A 20,326-nucleotide genomic window follows, 5' to 3' on the forward strand; every position below is an offset into this window, starting at 1 on the left:
ACACATTCCTCTCTCAGCAAAGACTTACACACAACTGCTTTATTCTCTGAACAAAGGAAGATAGTAGAAACAGGAAATGTGGGGGTTGCACAACTTCTGAATAGTTAGTGTCACTCTGATTGGTTCATTCCAACTTCACTTCTATATATGGTATTCAGTCCAGTGTCCAATGTCCAGTGACTGACTTCTTCACATTCCATAAGTTCCTTCCAGTGTGCTGCTGATCAGGAAATAGACTCCATTTTGCTACACCATATCTGAACTGACTTATATAAGGTTTTATAATTGATTTCATTAGCCATTTTCTCCTTCATACTATTAGTCGCTGCCCATTGTTCAAGCTTATCTAGATCCTTCTGAATCCTTTCTCTGTCTTCTCTATTGTTAGTTATCCCTCCTAGCTTGGCATTGTCTGCAAATTTGATTAGTTTACCTTCAGTTTCCTTATCTAGATCATTTACTAAAATGTTGAACAACACTGGGGCCAGGACAAAGCCTTGTGGTACCTTACTTGTAAGGCCATGTTCACACTTTGCGGCGTCCCTCTGCGGGTTCTCCCGCAGCGGATTTGATAAATCTGCAGGGCAAAACTGCTGCGGTTATCCCTGCAGATTTATCGCGGTTTGTTCCGCGGTTTCCGCTGCGGGATTACTCCTATACTATTGCAGCAATATGCAGCATCAATAGTAATGTTAAAAATAATAAAAATTGGTTATACTCACCCTCTGATGTCCGGATCTCCTCGGCGCTGCACCCGGCGGTCCGGTTCCAAAGATGATGTGCGAGAAGGACCTTCGTGACGTCACGGTCATGTGACCGCGACGTCACCGCAGGTCCTGTTCGCACAGCAACTCTGACCGGCCGGCCGCGTGCAGCGCTGAGAGGTGAGTATAACATGATTTTTTATTCTTATTCTTTTTTTTTACCCCAAATATGGTTCCCAGGGCCTGGAGGAGAGTCTCCTCTCCTCCACCCCGGGTACCACCCGCACATTAGCCGCTTACTTCCCGCAACGTGGGCACAGCCCCATGCGGGAAGTAAGCGGTTCAATTCATTCCTATGGGTGCAGAATCGCAGCGATTCTGCACAAAGAAGTGACATGCTGCGGGTTTTAAACCGCTGCGTTTCTGCGCGGTTTTTCCCGCAGCATGTGCACAGCGGTTTGCGGTTTCCATAGGGTTTACATGTAAATGGAAACGCTATGGAAACTGCTGCGGACCCGCAGGATCAAAATCGCCGCGGTTCCGCGGTAAAAACCGCAAAGTGTGAACATGGCCTAACACTGGGGCCAGGACAGAGCTTTGTGGTCCCCACTTGAAACACTTTTTTCCAATTGGATGTACAATCATTAAAACTCTATGAATACGATCTCTGAGCCAGTTATGAATCCACCTAACCGTAGCCTTGTCAATCCCATACCTGGTCATTTTTTCAATAAGGATAGTATGAGATACTTTATCAAATGCTTTGCTGAAGTTGAGATATTCTATATGTACCTCATTTCCCTGATCCACCCAGTCAGTGATTCCATCATAGAAGGAAATTAGATTAGTCTGGTATGACTTGTTTGCTACAAACCCATGCTGACTCTGGTTAATTATTGTATTCCTATCCAAGTCCTGTGGCGGGCCTCTATGTTGGAGAAACAGGACAGAGGCTGAGAGCAAGGATGAGGTCTCATCGTCATACAATTACAGACAAAAAACCCATTTACCTGTGGCCAAACATTTCTGTGGTGCAGGACACAACATAGACAATATGAAAGTTGTAATTTTGAAAGGCAACTTCAAATCACAGAGACATCGCAGGGTCTGGAAATACAAATTCATTAACATGTTTGATTCTGTTCACACAGGACTCAATTTGTCAGGAGGATTTATGGTCCACTACCAAATCTGAACAATTTCCTCCAAAAACAATGATGGCACCTCCAGCCCTTTGATCTCACATGCATATGGGGTCCATGAAACTTTCACACCACTTGTCTAACCTTACCTAATTAAGGATTGTCTCTTTAAGCTCAGTGTTTATTTAAATGTCCATGTATCACACCTTGCCTGTGCTCATTACTGTATATAATTGAGTTTCTTCAAATATTTTGTTATACCGGCCCGATGAAGAGACGCAAGCCATCTCGAAAGCTTGCTTTGTAACATCATTCACTATATTTTGTTAGCCATTAAAAGGCATCACACCCACAAGATTCCTATTTTGTCTCTCATACTGAGAGCACTCTCTCTATATTTTTTTATCCAAGTACATACACACATGCGGTTTAATTTGTTCACAGATCTTTTCTGGTATAGAAGTAAGAAGCTTGTGGATGGTTACAGGAAGCAATTGATTGCACTTATTTATTCCAAAGCTGTGGGTGCCAACAATTTTGTCTGGACCATTTTTTAAGTTACTGTATGTGTGAAATTATGCACAATTTACCTTTTTCTCTCAGTTTTTTTTTTTTTTGCGTTGTTCCAAAACAAAGGAAATAACGATGTGTATAACAAAACATGTGTAACTACAATAATTTTGTGGGAGAAACAGTTCATTTTCTGGAACAATTTCAAGGGTGTCAACACTTTCAGCTATGACTGTATAACGAAAGTTGTTGCAATTTATATAGGAATGTTAACTATTAATTATTAATTGAATTATTATTATACTCAATTCTGTACTGAGCCTTGTGGAAGGTTTGGCTGACATTGAATTAGCTATTTCTGTATACTTAGCTCTGAGTAAAAGTTAACACCATATAGAGAGAACACGTGTTCTATGGGACATATATAATCATGTGGGGGGCAGTCATGGGGAGCTGTCACCTTCATTCTCTACAGACTCCACACAGAAGAAATGAACAGCTGGTAGCTGTGCTTATGAAGACTTCTACCATTCTTCATGACAGGGACAGACGCCTTTTACTATTCAGAATCTTATGAAAGATGGGGAACAAACTTTGATATGGACAAATGGACAATCTCTTTGTAACTACTTCACCTATTTTATGTTTTGCTGCAATGTGGTTTTTGTGGACAATCAAATAAACAACTACATTTTTTATGAAAATATCATGACATTTTTCTTTAAGAGTAACGCACCTGGTAAAGAGTCCTGATTAAATAAATGTGCGAAATAAGCATATTTAACAAGGAAGGAGTCATGTCAGTTGTGTCTGTAATGACTGCTGACAGAATTCTCCACCGCAGCATGGTCACCATTCCGGCACTTCCTAGGCCGCACTGAAAGGGGCCTCTGTATTTAACAACCAAGTGGCCTGTCCCGCATGGTCCTTAGTAATACAGAGACTGGGGGACAGGACGAAGCCCCTGAGGGGGCCTCAGTGCTACACTTTATCCATAAGTCAGTGCTACACTCTCCAGTGTCTGTCTTCATACAACTTGGAATGTATCTGTACGTTATGGTCTGTGTGAATTGGGACGATATGTTGTGCAAAGGTAAATTAGACCATTGGATTTGGAGTCGATCCTGTCTGGTAATTGTCATCTAGTCTCGTGTTTCTCCACATTGTCACCTATCTGACCGGCCCTCGGTACAGTCCGGCCGGGATGTTTTCGATCTCTTGCATTATTACAGACTTCTTAATGATTGTGCCTGTCTCGCTGCAATTTGGTCTGACTCCGATCATTTTTATCCCATGACCCAGACGTCAATAGTAACAGAAGTGGTTGTAGGATTTAATATCAGCGATTATAATTCCCGTCCTTTTTATCACCGCTCAGAGTGAGATCTGTGTAGTTGATAGTATTAAGATTATAGGTGAGTTTCAGATTCATATGATTTTTATTAATACAATAGTCCGGCGAGTACGACACATAACAAGGACTCTCAGACGTCCAATAATGTCCATGCTATCATCACGAAGGTTAACTCCACCTCAACATTGAACTCATACCGGAGACGTCTGGAGATGCTGTAGATATGAGAAATGTGGAAATGAGCATATGCTACAATACAGCAACCCAGAGGTCTTTTCATGGCCCACCAACTTCGTAAAGTCCCCATGACTTACTACACAGCCAAGGAGATGTCTGAGAACATTGTGGACACTCAGGGAACAGTTCATACATCCTTGATGATGTCCACACTCTAGGCTGTAATGATGTCTGACGTGACTGTGATTCTCTACATAGCCTATGCCAAGATGTTCTGCAGCAGTTTCTGGGAACTATGAGGGCCTTCTGAGTCCTTAATCCTTGATCTTGTATCTAGTTCACCTGTGAATTATCAACACGTTTCTGAAAACATTGGACGTCATCCATTGCAGATCTGACATCTGCTCATGATGATGTGAGGAGTCTTCCCACCATTCATGACTGCCCTGCCACGCCTTACCTGCCACATGATGTCCAGCGCTCCATTACATTGTGTTTTTGTCTGGCGGCAGGGTAAGGTCCTCTGAATTTTGTGAAGACTGTGCTGCCTCTTGGAGGTGGATCCTTCCATGACTGAGTAAAATGCCCCTGCGGTTGAACCTCTTGCCGCACTGGTTGCAGGCGTAAGGGCGCTCTCCGGTGTGAATCCGCTGGTGGGTGGTCAGGTTGTGTTTTAGACTGAAGCTCCTCCCGCACTCCTGGCAGGAGTACGGTCTCTCGCCCGTGTGGAGACGTACATGCTTTGTGAGGTGCTGCTTCTGAATGAAGCTCTTGCCACAAGTGGGGCAGGGGTATGGCCTTTCACCTGAGTGGATCCTCAGATGGTTAATGAGGGTATGTTTTTGGTTGAAGGACTTGCTACAGACAGAACATGGGAATGCTCGTCCCTGACCTTCACTGTGTTCGCGTTTTAGGCTACTTCCCAAGCACTTCTGATCTGGTGCTACAGTCATGGGGATGGAATGTCTCTGGTGGCTTCTCTGATGCAAGATCAGAGTCTCCTGGTGGCTGAAACGTTTCTCACACTTGGTGCATGAGAAAGGCTTGTTGGCTGTGGCTGACAGTTGTTGGACTGTGGGCAGTGGACGTCTGAGGCTCTTACTTGGAGGATTACATAAGGATAATCTGTCTCCAGCATGTGTCGTCTCATGCTTCACCAACAGGTTCTTCTGAAAAAAAGTTTTCCCACACTGGTCACAAGTGTGTATTTTCTCACCACTGTGAAGAGGCTCATGTTGCTCAAGATCTTCTCTCTGGCCAAATATCTGCCCACACCAGTGACAGGAGAAGTGTGCATCCCCAGCATGGGGTTCGTCATTGCTATGCAGGCCTCCTGATGTCTGTGGTTTCTCCTCTTCTGAAGTTGTAGTGGTCACCTTGCCTGCAGGATCGTCTGGGTGCACGGTTAGGATGCCAGTTTGGTTAAAGCTTGTTCCACAGTCAGTAGAGCAAACAGGTATCTCACCAATATGACTACAGTCCTTCCCACACTGGCCACAGGTAATGGGTGTCTCTGGTGGGTGCAGGATCATCTGCTCCATCATATGTTGCTCCAGCACCTCCACAATGTACACTCCTTTAGGTGTAAATATCATATCCTCCACAGAGTGGAACGCTCCTGAGGGACTTTCTTCTGGTTTGGATTTGCAGTGAATTCTTAGATGTGCTTGGTAGGTGCTCCTCCGTGTGAATTTCTTTCCACAGCCAGAGCAGCTGTACGGTTTCTCTCCAGTGTGAGTCTTCATGTGTGTGCACAGATTGTGCTTCATACTGAAGCTCCTGCCACACTCGCTGCAGGTGTAGGGCTTCTCCCCTGTGTGTGTGCGGATGTGCTTTGTCAGGTGCTGTTTTTGAATGAAACTGCGCCCACACTCAGGGCAGGTGTGTGGCCTCTGACCAGTGTGAATCCTGTAGTGATTGATGAAAGTTTGTTTGTTGAAGAATCGCTTTCCACATTGAGGACATATGAAGGGTCTGGGATTCACTGTCCGCCCACTGCTGGAGATCTTAACAGGGGGATTCTTCCCAGGGTTTGCTTGCGCTTTGGGTATTGTGACTATGGCCAACAGCTGGCAGGATGGACTGACTGGATTCACCTGCTCTTTTGACTGGATCATTTTGCCACCAGTTGCTTTTTTTACATGGCATCTCTGATGAGCCCGTAGATTTTCCCGGCGGCTGAAGCTCTTGCCACATTCGGTACAGGGATACGGTTTCTCTCCTGTGTGAATTCTCCCATGGGTTGTTAGGTTATGTTTTAGACTAAAGCTGCGGCCACAAACCAGGCAGACATATGGCCGCTCTCCAGTGTGCAGCCTCTGGTGTTTGGTCAGGTGCTGTTTTTGGATGAAGCTCTTCCCGCACTGGCCACAACAGTACGGACGCTCTCCAGTATGGATACGCTGATGCTTGATGAGATTGTGCCTCTGTCCAAAAACTTTCCCACACACCAGGCAGTAAAATGGTGCATTCAGTTCTACAGGAGCTGTGCTCTGACGCTCGTCATCGGCCCAGGGAACCTCTTCTTTACAATTCACGTCAAGCTCTACTTTCACCTCCATGTGATCAGCATTGTTTGATAACATTTTGTATGCAAATCCACTCAGAAATGAGGGGTCTCCATCCATCTCCATCATGTGGGACTCTAAAGAAGGAGATGAGAGAAAGCAAGAGCTGAAATCACAGTACTGATGTCATGTATCTCAGCTGTATTATCAGGGTAATGTTAGTACCACGCTCCATGAATGTGCCCAAGAACAACCAGAAAAGCAATGAGGAGTAATAGGAGAGTGATAGAGTGATGATAGGAAACTGATAAGAGAGCAAAAGAAAGAAAATGATACGAGGAAACTGATAGGAGGAGCGATAGGCAGAGCTGTGGAGGAGGTAAGCCAAACCTCTGAATCTGACTGCTCAATTTCCCTCCAACTCCACAGCACCGGTCACTACTGAGCATGTGCACAGAGTGCAGCTCTGAGGTATAATACTGCACAGCACTGGACACTACTGAGCATGTGCATAAAGGGCAGCTCTGGGCTATAATAATGCACAGCACTGGTCACCACTGTGCATGTGCATAAAGTGCAGCTCTGGCATATAATAAAGCACAGAACCGGTCACTACTGAGCATGTGCACAGAGTGCAGCTCTGGGGTATAATACTGCACAGCCCCGGTCACTACTGAACATGATCATAAAGTGCAGCTCTGTGGTATAATACTGCACAGCATTGGTCACTACTGAGCATGTGCACAGAGTGCAGCTCTGGGGTATAATACTGCACAGCACCGGTCACTACTGAGCATGATCATAAATAGCAGCTCTGGGGTATAATACTGCACAGCACTGGTCACTACTGAGCATGGACATAACGTGCAGCTCTGTGGTATAATACTGCACAGCATCGGTCACTACTGAGCATGTGCACAGAGTGCAGCTCTGGGGTATAATACTGCACAGCATCGGTCATTACTGAGCATGTGTACAGAGTGCAGCTCTGGGGTATAATACTGCACAGCATTGGTCACTACTGAGCATGTGCATAAAGTGCAGCTCTGGGGTATAATACTGCATAGCATCGGTCACTACTGAGCATGTGCATAAAGTGCAGCTCTGGGGTATAATACTGCACAGCACTGGTCACTACTGAGCATGGACATAACGTGCAGCTCTGGGGTATAATACTGCATAGCATCGGTCACTACTGAGCATGTGCACAGAGTGCAGCTCTGGGGTATAATACTGCACAGCATCGGTCACTACTGAGCATGTGCTTAAAGTGCAGCTCTGGGGTGTAATACTGCACAGCACCAGTCACTACTGAGCATGGACATAAAGTGCAGCTCTGGGGTATAATACTGCACAGCATCGGTCACTACTGAGCATGTGCATAAAGTGCAGCTCTGGGGTATAGTACTGCACAGCACTGGTCACTACTGAGCATGTGCATAAAGTGCAGCTCTGGGGTATAATACTGCATAGCATCGGTTACTACTGAGCATGTGCACAGAGTGCAGCTCTGGGGTATAACACTGCACAGCACCGGTCACTACTAAGCATGGACATAAAGTGCAGCACAGATTAATCTCCACTAACAGCCGAAATCCTTAGATCAGGAACACAACAGACATTTATAGGACATTTCACGACTTTATCAAATTCTATGGAAAGATTTACAGCAGATCCTGCACTGTACTACTGCACCCAACGTGTTATACATGATAGGAGTTGCTCCATTTTATACCGACTCCACCAAAATGGACTCCAACTCCACAGCCGTGGTGATAGGAGGAGAACGATGAGAAGTGAGTGATGGGAAGAGGAGAGTGACAGAAGAATGATGAGAGGAAAGTGATAAGAGAAGAGTGAAAGGAAAAGAGTGACTAGAGGAGAGTTAGGGGAGGAACGTGAAAGGAGAAGAGTGAGAGGAGATCAGAAGAGTGAGAGAACAGTGAGGAGAAAAGTGACAAGAGGAGAAAAGTGACAGGAGAAGAAGAGAAATGAGAGTAGAGTGAGAGGAGAAGAGTCATGACAGGAAAGTAATAAGAAAAGAGTAATACAAGAGTAGGAGGAGAAAAGTGGCAAGAGGAGAGAAATGGGAGAAGAGTGAGAGGAGAAGAGTGGCGAGAGGAGCGTGAGAGAACAGTGAGAGGAGAAAAGTGACGGTAGGAGAAGAGTGACGGGAGTAGAGAGAGAAGAGTGGAAGGAGGAGAGCTTGAAGAGAAGAGTGATAGAAGACTGAGAGAAGAAAAGTGAAGAGAAGAAAGTGATAGAAGAGTTATAGGAGAAGAGTGACGAGAGGAGAGTGAGAGAATAGTGACAGGAAAAGAGTGATGGGAAGATAGTGACAGGAGGAGAGTGAGAGGAGAAAAGTGACGGGAAGAGAGTGACAGGAGGAGAGTGAGCAGAGAAGAGTGACGGGAGGAGCATGAGAGGAAAAAAAAGATGAACTGACAGTCATAGGTGGAGAGTGAGAGAACTGTGAGGAGAGAAGAGTTATGAGAAGAGTGAGAAGATGAGAAAAGTGATGAGAGGAGAGAAAGGGATGAAGAGTGACAGGAGGATTGAGAAAGAAAAGAGTGACAAAAGGAGAGTGAGAGGAAAAGAGAAGAGTGATGGGATAAGAGTGAGAGGAAAAGAGTGACGAGAGTAGATTGAGAAGAAAAGAGTGGTATGAGGAGAGTTTGGAGAGAAGAGTGATAGAAGACTGAGAGAAGAGTGAGAGGAGAAAAGTGAAGTGAGGAAAGTGATAGATACAGGAGAAGAGTGAAAAGAGGAGAGTGACAGGAAGAGAGTGACGGGAGGGGAGTGAGAGGAGAAGAGTGACGGGAGGAGAGTAAAACAAAAAATAGATGAGAGGACAGTGATAGTAAGAGAGAAGTGTGACAAGAGGAGAGTAAGAGGAGAATAGTGATGGGAGGAGAGTGATAAGAGAAGAGTGAAAGGAGAAGAAAAAAGTGACAGGAGAAGAGTGACAAGACGATAGATACAGAGAAACGTTACGGTAGAAGAGCCACAGGAGAAAAGTGACGAGAAAAGAGTGGGAGGAAAAGAGTGACAGAATGACAGGAGTGTGATGAAAGGAAAGTAATAAGAGAAGAGTGATAGGAGAAGACTGAGAGAAGAGAGGAAAGTGATAGAAGAGTAAGAGAAGAAGAGTGACGATAGGATATTAACTGGAGAAGAGTGACAGGTCAAGAGTGATGGGAGGAGAGTGAAAGGTGAAGAGTGACGGGAGGAGAGTAATAGAGAAAAAAAGGACAGTGATAGAAGGAGAGTGAGAACTGTGAGGAGAGGAGAATGATAAGAGAAGAGTGAGAGGAAGAGAAAAGTGATGAGAGGAGAGTGAGGGGTGAAGAGTGAAGGGAGGAGTGATAGGAGAGTGATGGGAGAAGAGTGATTGGAGGAGAGTGACAGGAGGAGAATGATTGGAGGAGAATGAAGGGAGGAGAATGAATGAGAGTGTCAGGGATACGGATATTTGTCAGAACTTTCTTTATCCCACCAATCCCTGATATCACAGGCTGGGAAGGTCACGAGAACCAACCACTGTGACCTTTGAAGAGAACAGCTCTCTGCTGCTCCCTATCATCCGGACAATTACACGATTGGCCAATGATCAACGAAGAAGGCCGCAGCCTGTTCACACCACTAGACCAGCTGTCAGAAAATTACCCGTGAGCGTACGGCATATACACCTCCAGATTCCAACACATGGAATATGTGTACACACTCCAGTACGATCACGGCTAACTCTGACAAACCCAGACTACTTGCTGCCACCACTAATCTCCTTCGGTTGAATGGACACTGCCAGGAAATAGGAAAGTACTGATAACTTCACTTACACATACAAAGCTCTCAGCTGCAGTTTCCTCTGCCTGCTATCACAAGGCTGGAATTCTAAGCCACTCTTTCTCCCTTTGCCTGTGTGTGTAATTCTATACTTCTTCCCCCTCCCTCAAGAATTTATATGGCTCTATGCTGCGACAGACAGGTCTCCCTACACTCCTCATTCCCCCTTCCACCTGATACTGGCTAAAACTGGTACAGAAAGCATAGGATTCTGTTGTTCGTTTAAGGTTATATATATTGGCACTGATCACTGCTAGAGATATAAGGATTATATATTCCGGATGTCCATCGAGAGATCTATAACACCCTGAAATCGCTAGGAGCTAAACCCAACAAGTGCAAGTAGGGGTTTTCTCCACAAGTGACTCATTTAGCTATGCTGTGCTTACACTTAAAAGAATCCCCCCGACGTGGTGCATCTCCTGATCATTGTGTCATCCGTATACGAAGTTCATACAGCGAGCTATATCTAAAAATGATTTGTCATGACTCTAAGGAAGGGGAGGATTCAGCCCCAGAGTGAGGTCACCACAGGGGGAGTGCCTTGGTTTTAGGCTGGGAAATTAGTGAGTGAAGCAGCGTCTTCACGGTCTTTTGTCCGGGGTCTAGCTGCTATACAGATGTGTGATGCATCTTGATGTGTCTCCTGAGCACATGGGCAGCCAGGAGATGAAATGATCTGAACGAAATGTAAGTGCTTTTTCAACTTTAATCCCCTTTTATATTTGTAATTGTACTGTACATATGCTACTTGTCTTCTTTATAATACCCTTCTATACACTGTAAACACTGCCTACCTTTTTTGGAGTAAAATATATAAAATTACTAGCTTTGACTCTCCTTGCTCTATAACGAATGGTCACGTACTCTGAAGTGAATTATGCTACTAATCTGGGTTGGCTCCGGTCCCATTAATGATTAATAAATCAAAGCTGGTGGCAGCGGGATTTGTCCTGTGCGTTTGGGAGGCTTTGTAGCGAATGGCGGCGTTGATAATTATTGTTCCCGCTTCAGTGGGAATAGTTACAGTGCCTTGTGAAAGTATTCGGCTCCCTGGAACTTTTCAACCTTTTCCCACATATCATGTTTCAAACATAAAGATACCAAATGTAAATTTTTGATGAAGAATCAACAATAAGTGGAACACAATTGTGAAGCTGAACGAAATATATTGTTTATTTTAATTTTTTGTGGAAATTAAAAAACTGAAAAGTGGGGCGTGCCATATTTTTTGTCCCCTTTACTTTCAGTGCAGCAAACTCCCTCCAGAAGTTCATTGTGGATCTCTGAATGATCCAATGTTGTCCTAAATGACTAATGATGATAAATAGAATCCACCGGTGTGTGATCAAGTCTCCGTATAAATGCACCTGCTCTGTGATAGTCTCAGGGTTCTGTTTGAAGCACAGAGAGCATCATGAAGACCAAGGAACACAACAGGCAGGTCCGTGATACTGTTGTGGAGAAGTTTAAAGCCAGATTTGGATACAAAATGATTTCCAAAACTTTAAACATCCCAAGGAGCACTGTGCAAGCGATCATATTGAAATGAAACAAGCATCATACCACTACAAATCTAACAAGACCCGGCCGTCCCTCTAAACTTTCATCTCAAACAAGGAGAAGACTGATCAGAGATGCAGCCAAGAGGCCCATGATCACTGTTGATGAACTGCAGAGATCTACAGCTGAGGTGGGACAGTCTGTCCATAGGACACCAATCAGTCGTACACTGCACAAATCTGGCCTTTATGGAAGAGTGGCAAGAAGAAAGCCATTTCTCAAAGATATCCATAAAAAGTGTCATTTAAAGTTTGCAACAAGCCACCTGGGAGACACCAAACATGTGGAAGAAGGTGCTCTGGTCAGATGAAACCAAAATGGAACTTTTTGGCAACAATGCCAAACGATATGTTTGGCGTAAATTCAACACAGCTCATCACCCTGAACACACCATCCCCACTGTCAAACATGGTGGTGGCAGCATCCGGGTTTGGGCCTGCTTTTCTTCAGCACGGACAGGGAAGATGGTTAAAATTGATGGGAAGATGGATGGAGCCAAATACAGGACCATTCTTGAAGAAATCCTGTTGGAGTCTGCAAAAGACCTGAGACTGGGACGGAGATTTGCCTTCCAACAAGACAATGATCCCAAACATAAAGCAAAATCTACAATGGAATGGTTCACAAATAAACGTGTCCAGGTGTTAGAATGGCCAAGTCACAGTCCAGACCTCAATCCAATCGAGAATCTGTGGAAAGAACTGAAAACTGCTGTTCACAAACGATCTCCATCAAACCTCACTGAGCTCGAGCTGTTTGCCAAGGAAGAATGGGCGAGAATTTCAGTCTCTCGATGTACAAAACTGATAGAGACAAACCCCAAGAGACTTGTAATCGCAGCAAAAGGTGGCGCAACAAAGTATTAAGTTACAGGGGCCGAATAATATTGCACCCCCCACTGTTCAGTTTTTGAATTGCCACAAAAATTTAAAATAACCAATAAATTTTGTTCAACTTCACAATTGTGTTCCACTTGTTGTTGATTCTTCACCAAAACTTTACATTTGGTATCTTTATGTTTGAAGCATGATATGTGGGAAAAGGTTGAAAAGTTCCAGGGGACTGAATACTTTTGCAAGGCACTGTATATCGCCCTCGCTGCAGTGTGCCCATAAGCCACTACAAAGTAAGGCAGCCTTTCTGGCGACTAATTACCCTAGGTGCAGTACCCGGTCGGACCTGAGGGTAAGGGGAGCGCCAGGGAGCTGCAAGTTCCAAACCAGAACTGGGAAGTGGAATACAGATAAATCCCCTTCAGAAAGAACCAGGGGCCCCCGAAAAACCCTGGTTCATTACAAATTGGTGTGAGTGGTGGGGATGATAAATGACAGACACTGTTAGGTAGCGTATGGCTTCGAGGCGTAAGTTACAGAACAGAAGGAACAGAACTATTACATTTTATATTTAATCCAAAGGGAGGCAGTTTTTATGAAAAGCATATAAAAGATTTTACAAGGGGACAAAACAATACAGCATAAACAGTTACATAAAATAAAAGGGATTAACAGAAGAACTTACTACACCGATCGCAGAGACGATTCAGTTATCGAAAGGAGAGTGCTGCGATTTAGCCGTCAGGACGGGGTCCCTACATACATGACATGTAACGCTCTTGTACGAACACTGATCATAATTGGGATCGATCTTTTATCAGACGCTGAGTCCCACCCATACACCCCTCTACTATGACCTCACAAGGTCCCAGTTGTGGGCCGGACTCAGCCATTCATAATTTTAGGGAATCCCAATTTACAGCAATAGCACAAAAAGAGGACTTGAAAATCCTCCAAAAATACAGTAAAAAAGGCAGAGATCCTTACCTGCCCAGGCCTCCACAAAATGCACTAGCAGGATGCAGTGGACCAATATAGTTAAGATGGCAATAACACAGGTGCAAGAATACCGGTTAGGCAGCTGCTCACAACCTACCAATTCATGGATTTGGTGGTTGCTTGGTATATTAATGCACAATAAAGACTTGTATGTGGCGCTGTTCACACTATGGCAAAGCACAGCATCCAGGTTAACAGCCTAGTAGGGATGAGCGAACGTGCTCGCCACTACTCGGTACTTACCCGATTATCACTATGCTCGGTGTACTCGGCAAGCACCGAGTATTTCCGGGATTATTCGGTGGGAGCTCGGGTCTCCGCCCTGCAATTGGTCTACTCATTTTTTTTGTTAAAAAATATTTTTCAAAAACCCAAAAACATATTTTAACTGTCTGTTATCTCCGTCAGACGCTTGGTGTATCTGTGGTCTCCACTTAAATTTGAATCTATGAGCGAGAATTTAAACAATATAGTGAACATGAATTTCCTTTAAAATAATTTTATTTCTAAATTTCTAAAAAACACCTTCCCAGTTGTACTCTTGGCAAAAAAATAGCCAAAAATGATTTGACCAAGGTCTAGCGCATACCCTATGATAGGCCTAATCTGTAACCTGCCTTACTATGGAGGTTGGCACCCCAAGTATGCGATATTGGCGCCCCCATTCACCGTAGGCAATCCCTCACTGCCCTAACTCACCCTATGTTAAAACATGAGAAAACGATAAAAAGAACTGTATCTGTGGTCTCCAAATACTTGCTTTTCAGGCATAATGATCACATATAAGTTTTCACCAAATAAATCCATTTGTATTGAGCTTTTCAAATATTTTAGTAGTCCATTTAAAATGGGCAAGGCAAGGGGCAAGGGACGGGGAAGTGGATGTGATGCTGATGGTGCATGCAGAGGACGAGGCCGTTGCCAAGCTGAAAGTGGGCCACAACAAAGACCCACATCTTCTCGCTCGACCTTCCTGTCCCAGTTTCTAAGAGACCGCAGCACACCACTATTGAATCCAGAGCAGTGTCAAAAGGTTGATGGTTGGATAGTGGACAATGCTTCCAGTCACTTAGCCACCACCACCATGTCTTCTACACGGTCAAGTCTGAGTAGCTTTGAGTGTCGACCGGATATTACTCACCCTGATCCTCCTTCCTCCCACCATGCCGTGTGCCCTGAGACAACTGATCCCACACTTGGCAACTCCGAAGTGCTGTTCAGTTTTCCTTTTAAAGATTCCGGACTCTCGGCCGGTCAACTTGAAGTGGGGCCAGATGAGATTGCATGTAGCGATGCCCAAAGATTTGAACAGCCACAGTCGCATGAAGGCGATGGTGGGAAAGTGTCCCAAGAGGTGGACGATGATGAGGCACAATTGCCAGAAAGTCAGGAGGAGGAGAGGGGTGCGGATGCGGAAGATGAGGTGGTGGATGACATAGTGACTGACCCAACCTGGCAGGAGGACATGCAGAGCGAGGACAGCAGCACACATGGGGAAGGAGGCATATCATCCCAACAGGCAAGAAGAAGTGTGGTGGCCACAGACAGATGACGTGCATTCGTTCCCCGTAACACCAACATGAGGGAAGTAGCCATTCCAACTGTTAGATCTTCCCGAGTCTGGTTATTTTTTAAATACTTTGCCGATAACCCCAAACAGGCCATTTGCAGCACCTGCCATGGCCAATAATCAGGAGTAGCAAAACTACCAGCCTGAACACCACCAGCATGATTAGGCACATGGCAGCAAAGCACCAGACTTTGTGGGCCAAACTCCAGGAACACTATCTGCAGGTGACACCACTGCTTCTTCCACTGTTTTGCATAGATGCCAATCCCCAGTTCACCGTGCCTGTAAATATGCCTCAGGCCCTGCACCTGTTGTTGCCCACTGCCAGCCAGCACCATCATCAAGCCCATCCACGTCCTTGTCCCAGTGCAGTCATCAGTTGTCTATACCCCAGTCATTGGAATGCAAGCGGAAATACACAGCCAACGCCCCACAGGCCACAGTACTAAATTCGAACATTTCTCGTCTGCTTGCACTCGAAATGTGGTCTTTTAGGCTCTTTGAGACGGAAGCTTTCCGCAATCTGATGGCGGCAGCCGTCCGAAGGCACTCGGTCCCCAGTCACCACTATTTCTCCCGGTGTGCCGTATCGGCATTACACCAGCATGTGTCCCACAACATTACCCATGCCCTCAACAATGCTATTACTGGAAAAGTCCACCTAACCACGGACACGTGGACAAGTGCTTGTGGGCAGGGACGGTACATCTCACTGACGGCACACTAGGTTAACATAGTGGAAGCCGGGACCCAGTCGGACCTTGGGATGGAACAAATCCTCCCCACGCTGAGGATACTGGAAAAGTCCATCTAACCACGGACACGTGGACAAGTGCTTGTGGGCAGGCACGGTACATCTCACTGATGGCACACTAGGTTAACATAGTGGAAGCCGGGATCCAGTTGGACCTTGGGATGGAACACATCCTCCCCAAGCCGAGGATTGCGGGCCCTACGTCAATCAGGGTTGCCCCCACAGTCTACAGCTCCTGCACCTCCTCCTCTTCAGCCTCCATCTCTGAAATCAACACATCAGTCAGAAGCTGGAAGCACTACCTCAGCCAAGCGGCATCAGGCTGTGCTGAAGCTAATCTGCTTAGGTGACAAACTGCACAATGCTGAAGAGTTGTTGACAGCGCTGAAAGAGCAGTCAGATATTTGGAGGACATCGCTGAACCTACAGCCAGGCATGATAGTGTGTGACAATGGCTGTAACCTGGTGGCGGCTCTGGGGCAAGGTGAGCTAACACATGTACCTTGCCTGGCCCATGTGCTTAACCTCGTGGTTCACGCTTTCTTAAATCTACTCGGAGCTGCCGGATCTGCTAGTGAAAGTACGCCATCTGTCTGCCCATTTTAGAAAGTCAGCTACAGCTTCAGCTGCCCTTGTCGTGCTTCAGCAGCGTTTGAAGCTTCTGGCTCAACCGACTGGTGTGTGATGTCCCCAAGCATTGGAACGCTTCACTGCATACAGTTAAGTCCATATATATTTGGACAGAGACAACATTTTTGTAATTTTCGTTACAGACATTACCTGTTATGTTTGGCTGGTGGTTAGGAGCACTAGAAATGACCAGATGAGCAAACTAGCAATACGGGACGAGCTCTGGGAAGTGGGAGCTCTGCTGACCGCAACCCCTAATCCTATCACAACAACTAGAAATAGCCGTGGAGCGTTCCTGACTCTGCCTAGACGCCTCTTCACAGCCTAAGAGCTAACTACCCCTAAAGATAGAAAATACAGCCTACCTTGCCTCAGAGAAATTCCCCAAAGAAATAAGCAGCCCCCACATATATTGACTGTGAGTTAAGATGGAAGTCACAAACACAGGAATGAAATAGGTTTCAGCAAACGAGGCCAGACTTTACTAAATAGACTGAGGATAGAAAAGGTATCTTTGCGGTCAGCATAAAAAAACTAACAAAAAACCACGCAGAGTGTGCAAAAGAAACCACCGCACCGACTCACGGCGCGGTGGTGTCACTCTGCATCCCAGAGCTTCCAGCTAACAAGATTAAATCACAATAGCAAGCTGGACAAAAACACAGTGGTAACAAATAAGCTAGCAGGGACTTAGCTTTTGCTGAAATAGACAGGTCATCTGAAAGATCCAAGAGAACTGAACCAGTACTAGGACATTGACAGCTGGCATCAAGTAAAGCTCTGAGTGGAGTTAAATAGAGCAGCCAGCCAAGGCCTGAACGAGATCAGCTGGAGAAGGAATCTCAGAACCAGCAGCTCCACTCACAGCCACCAGAGGGAGTCCATGAACCGAACTCACCGAAGTACCATTCATAACCACAGGAGGGAGCTCGAAAACAGAATTCACAACAATTATCACAATTAATTTTAAACAAAACAATTCAGATTATTGTTATTTATTGTTATAGCGCCATTTATTCCATGGCGCTTTACATGTGAGGAGGGGTATACATAATAAAAACAAGTACAATAATCTTAACCCCTTCACCCCAAAGCCTGTTTTCACCTAAGTGACACGGCCAATTTTTACAATTCTGACCACTGTCACTTTATGAGGTCATAACTCTGAAACGCTTCAACGGATCCTGGTGATTCTGAGATTGTTTTCTCGTGACATATTGTACTTTATGATAGTGGTAAAACTTCTTCGATATGACTTGCATTTATTTGTGAAAAAAACAGAAATTTGTCGAAAATTATGAAAATTTAGCAATTTTCAAATTTTTCGTTTTTATGCCCTTAAATTAGAGAGTCATATCACATAATATAGTTAATAAACAACATTTCCCACATGTCTGCTTTACATCAGCACAATTTTGGAAACATAGTTTTTTTTTGTTAGGGAGTTATAAGGGTTAAAAGTTGACCAGCGATTTCTCATTTTTGCAACAAAATTTGCAAAACCATTTTTTTTACGGACCACCTCACACTTGAAGTGACTTTGAGGGGTCTATATGACAGAAAATGTCGAAAAGTGACACCATTCTAAAAACTGCACCCCTCAAGGTACTCTAAACCACATTCAAAAAGTTTATTAACCCTTCAGGTGCTTAACAGGAATTTTTGGAATGTTTAAAAAAAATTGAACATTTAACTTTTTATTCACAAAATTTTTACTTCAGATCCAATTTGTTTTATTTTACCAAGGGTAACAGGAGAAATTGGACCAAAAAAGTCGTTGTACAATTTGTCCTGAGTACGCCGATACCTCACATGTTGGGGTAAACCATTGATTGGGCACATGGCAGAGCTCGGAAGGGAAGGAGCGCCATTTGACTTTTCAATGCAAAATTGGCTGGAATTGAGATCGGAACCCATGTCGTGTTTGGAGAGCCCCTGACGTGCCTAAACAGTGGAAACCCCCACAAGTGACACCATTTTGGAAAGTAGACCCTCTAAGGAACTAATCTAGATGTGTGGTGAGCACTTTGAACCTCCAAGTGCTTCACAGAAGTTTATAATGTAGAGCCGTAAAAAAAATTAATATTAATTTTCACAAAAAATGATCTTTTTGCCCCAAATTTTTTATTTTACCAAGGGTAGCAGGATAAATTGGACCCCAAAAGTTGTTGTGCAATTTGTCCTGAGTACGCTGATACTTCATATATGGGGATAAACCACTGTTTGGGCGCATGGCAGAGCTCGGAAGGGAAGGAGCGCCATTTGACTTTTCAATGCAAAATTGGCTGGAATTGAGATCGGAACCCATGTCGTGTTTGGAGAGCCCCTGACGTGCCTAAACAGTGGAAACCCCCAGAAGTGACACCATTTTGGAAAGTAGACCCTCTAAGGAACTAATCTAGATGTGTGGTGAGCACTTTGAACCTCCAAGTGCTTCACAGAAGTTTATAATGTAGAGCCGTAAAAAAAAAATTCATATTAATTTTCACAAAAAATGATCTTTTTGCCCCAAATTTTTTATTTTCCCAAGGGTAGCAGGATAAATTGGACCCCAAAAGTTGTGCAATTTGTCCTGAGTGCGCTGATACTTCATATATGGGGATAAACCACTGTTTGGGCGCATGGCAGAGCTCGGAAGGGAAGGAGCGCCATTTGACTTTTCAATGCAAAATTGGCTGGAATTGAGACCGGAACCCATGTCGTGTTTGGAGAGCCCCTGACGTGCCTAAACAGTGGAAACCCCCACAAGTGACACCATTTTGGAAAGAAGACCCCCTAAGGAACTTATTTAGATGTGTGGTGAGCACTTTTAACCCCCAGTTGTTTCACTAAAGTTTAGAATGTAGCGCTTTGAAAATTAAAAAATCATTTTTTCTTTCCACAAAATGATGTTTTAGCCCGCAATTTTTTTCCCCCCAAGGGTAACAGGAGAAATTGGACCACAAAAGTTATTGTCCAATTTGTCCTGAGTACGCTGATACCCCATACATTGGGGGGAACCACTGTTTGGGCGCACGGCAGAGCTCGGAAGGGAAGGAGCGCCGTTTGAAATGCAGACTTAGATGGATTGGTCTGCAGGTGTCATGTTGCATTTGCAGAGCCCCTGATGTACCTAAACAGTAGAAACCCCCCACAAGTGACCCCATATTGGAAACTAGACCCCCCACGGAACTTATCTAGATGTGTTGTGAGAACTTTGAACCAACAAGTGTTTCACTACAGTTTATCACGCAGAGCCGTGAAAATAAAAAATATTTTTTTTTCCACGAAAATTATATTTTAGCCCCCACATTTTTATTTTCCCAAGGGTAACAGGAGAAATTGGACAACAAATGTTATTGTCCAATTTGTCCTGAGTACGCTGATACCCCATATATGGGGGGGAACCACTGTTTGGGCGCACGGCAGAGCTCGGAAGGGAAGGAGCGCCGTTTGAAATGCAGACTTAGATGGATTGGTCTGCAGGTGTCATGTTGCATTTGCAGAGCCCCTGATGTACCCAAACAGTACAAACCCCCCCACAAGTGACCCCATATTGGAAACTAGACCCCCCACGGAACTTATCTAGATGTGTTGTGAGAACTTTGAACCAACAAGTGTTTCACTACAGTTTATAACGCAGAGCCGCGAAAATAAAAAATATATTTTTTTCCACGAAAATTATATTTTAGCCCCCATGTTTTTATTTTCCCAAGGGTAAGGCTGGTTTCACACTTGCGTTTTTATCTCCATGCGTT

At 44.7% G+C, this 20,326-nt stretch overlaps 1 protein-coding gene across 1 annotated transcript in view; it reads right to left on the reverse strand.

Moving 5' to 3' along the window:
- Nucleotides 1–729: 729 nt before the first annotated feature.
- The window catches only part of LOC143781258 (uncharacterized), a 94,412-nt gene continuing 74,815 nt past the window's right edge, over nt 730–20,326 (reverse strand). The window contains exon 2 of the mRNA XM_077267754.1: nt 730–6,531. Coding sequence (XP_077123869.1) covers nt 4,373–6,523 — 2,151 coding nt within the window. The 5' untranslated portion in view covers nt 6,524–6,531 and the 3' untranslated portion in view covers nt 730–4,372. The remainder of the gene's footprint in view (nt 6,532–20,326) is intronic.

This window comes from Ranitomeya variabilis, chromosome 6 (assembly GCF_051348905.1).
Source record: "Ranitomeya variabilis isolate aRanVar5 chromosome 6, aRanVar5.hap1, whole genome shotgun sequence".
Classification (NCBI taxonomy): domain Eukaryota; kingdom Metazoa; phylum Chordata; class Amphibia; order Anura; family Dendrobatidae; genus Ranitomeya; species Ranitomeya variabilis.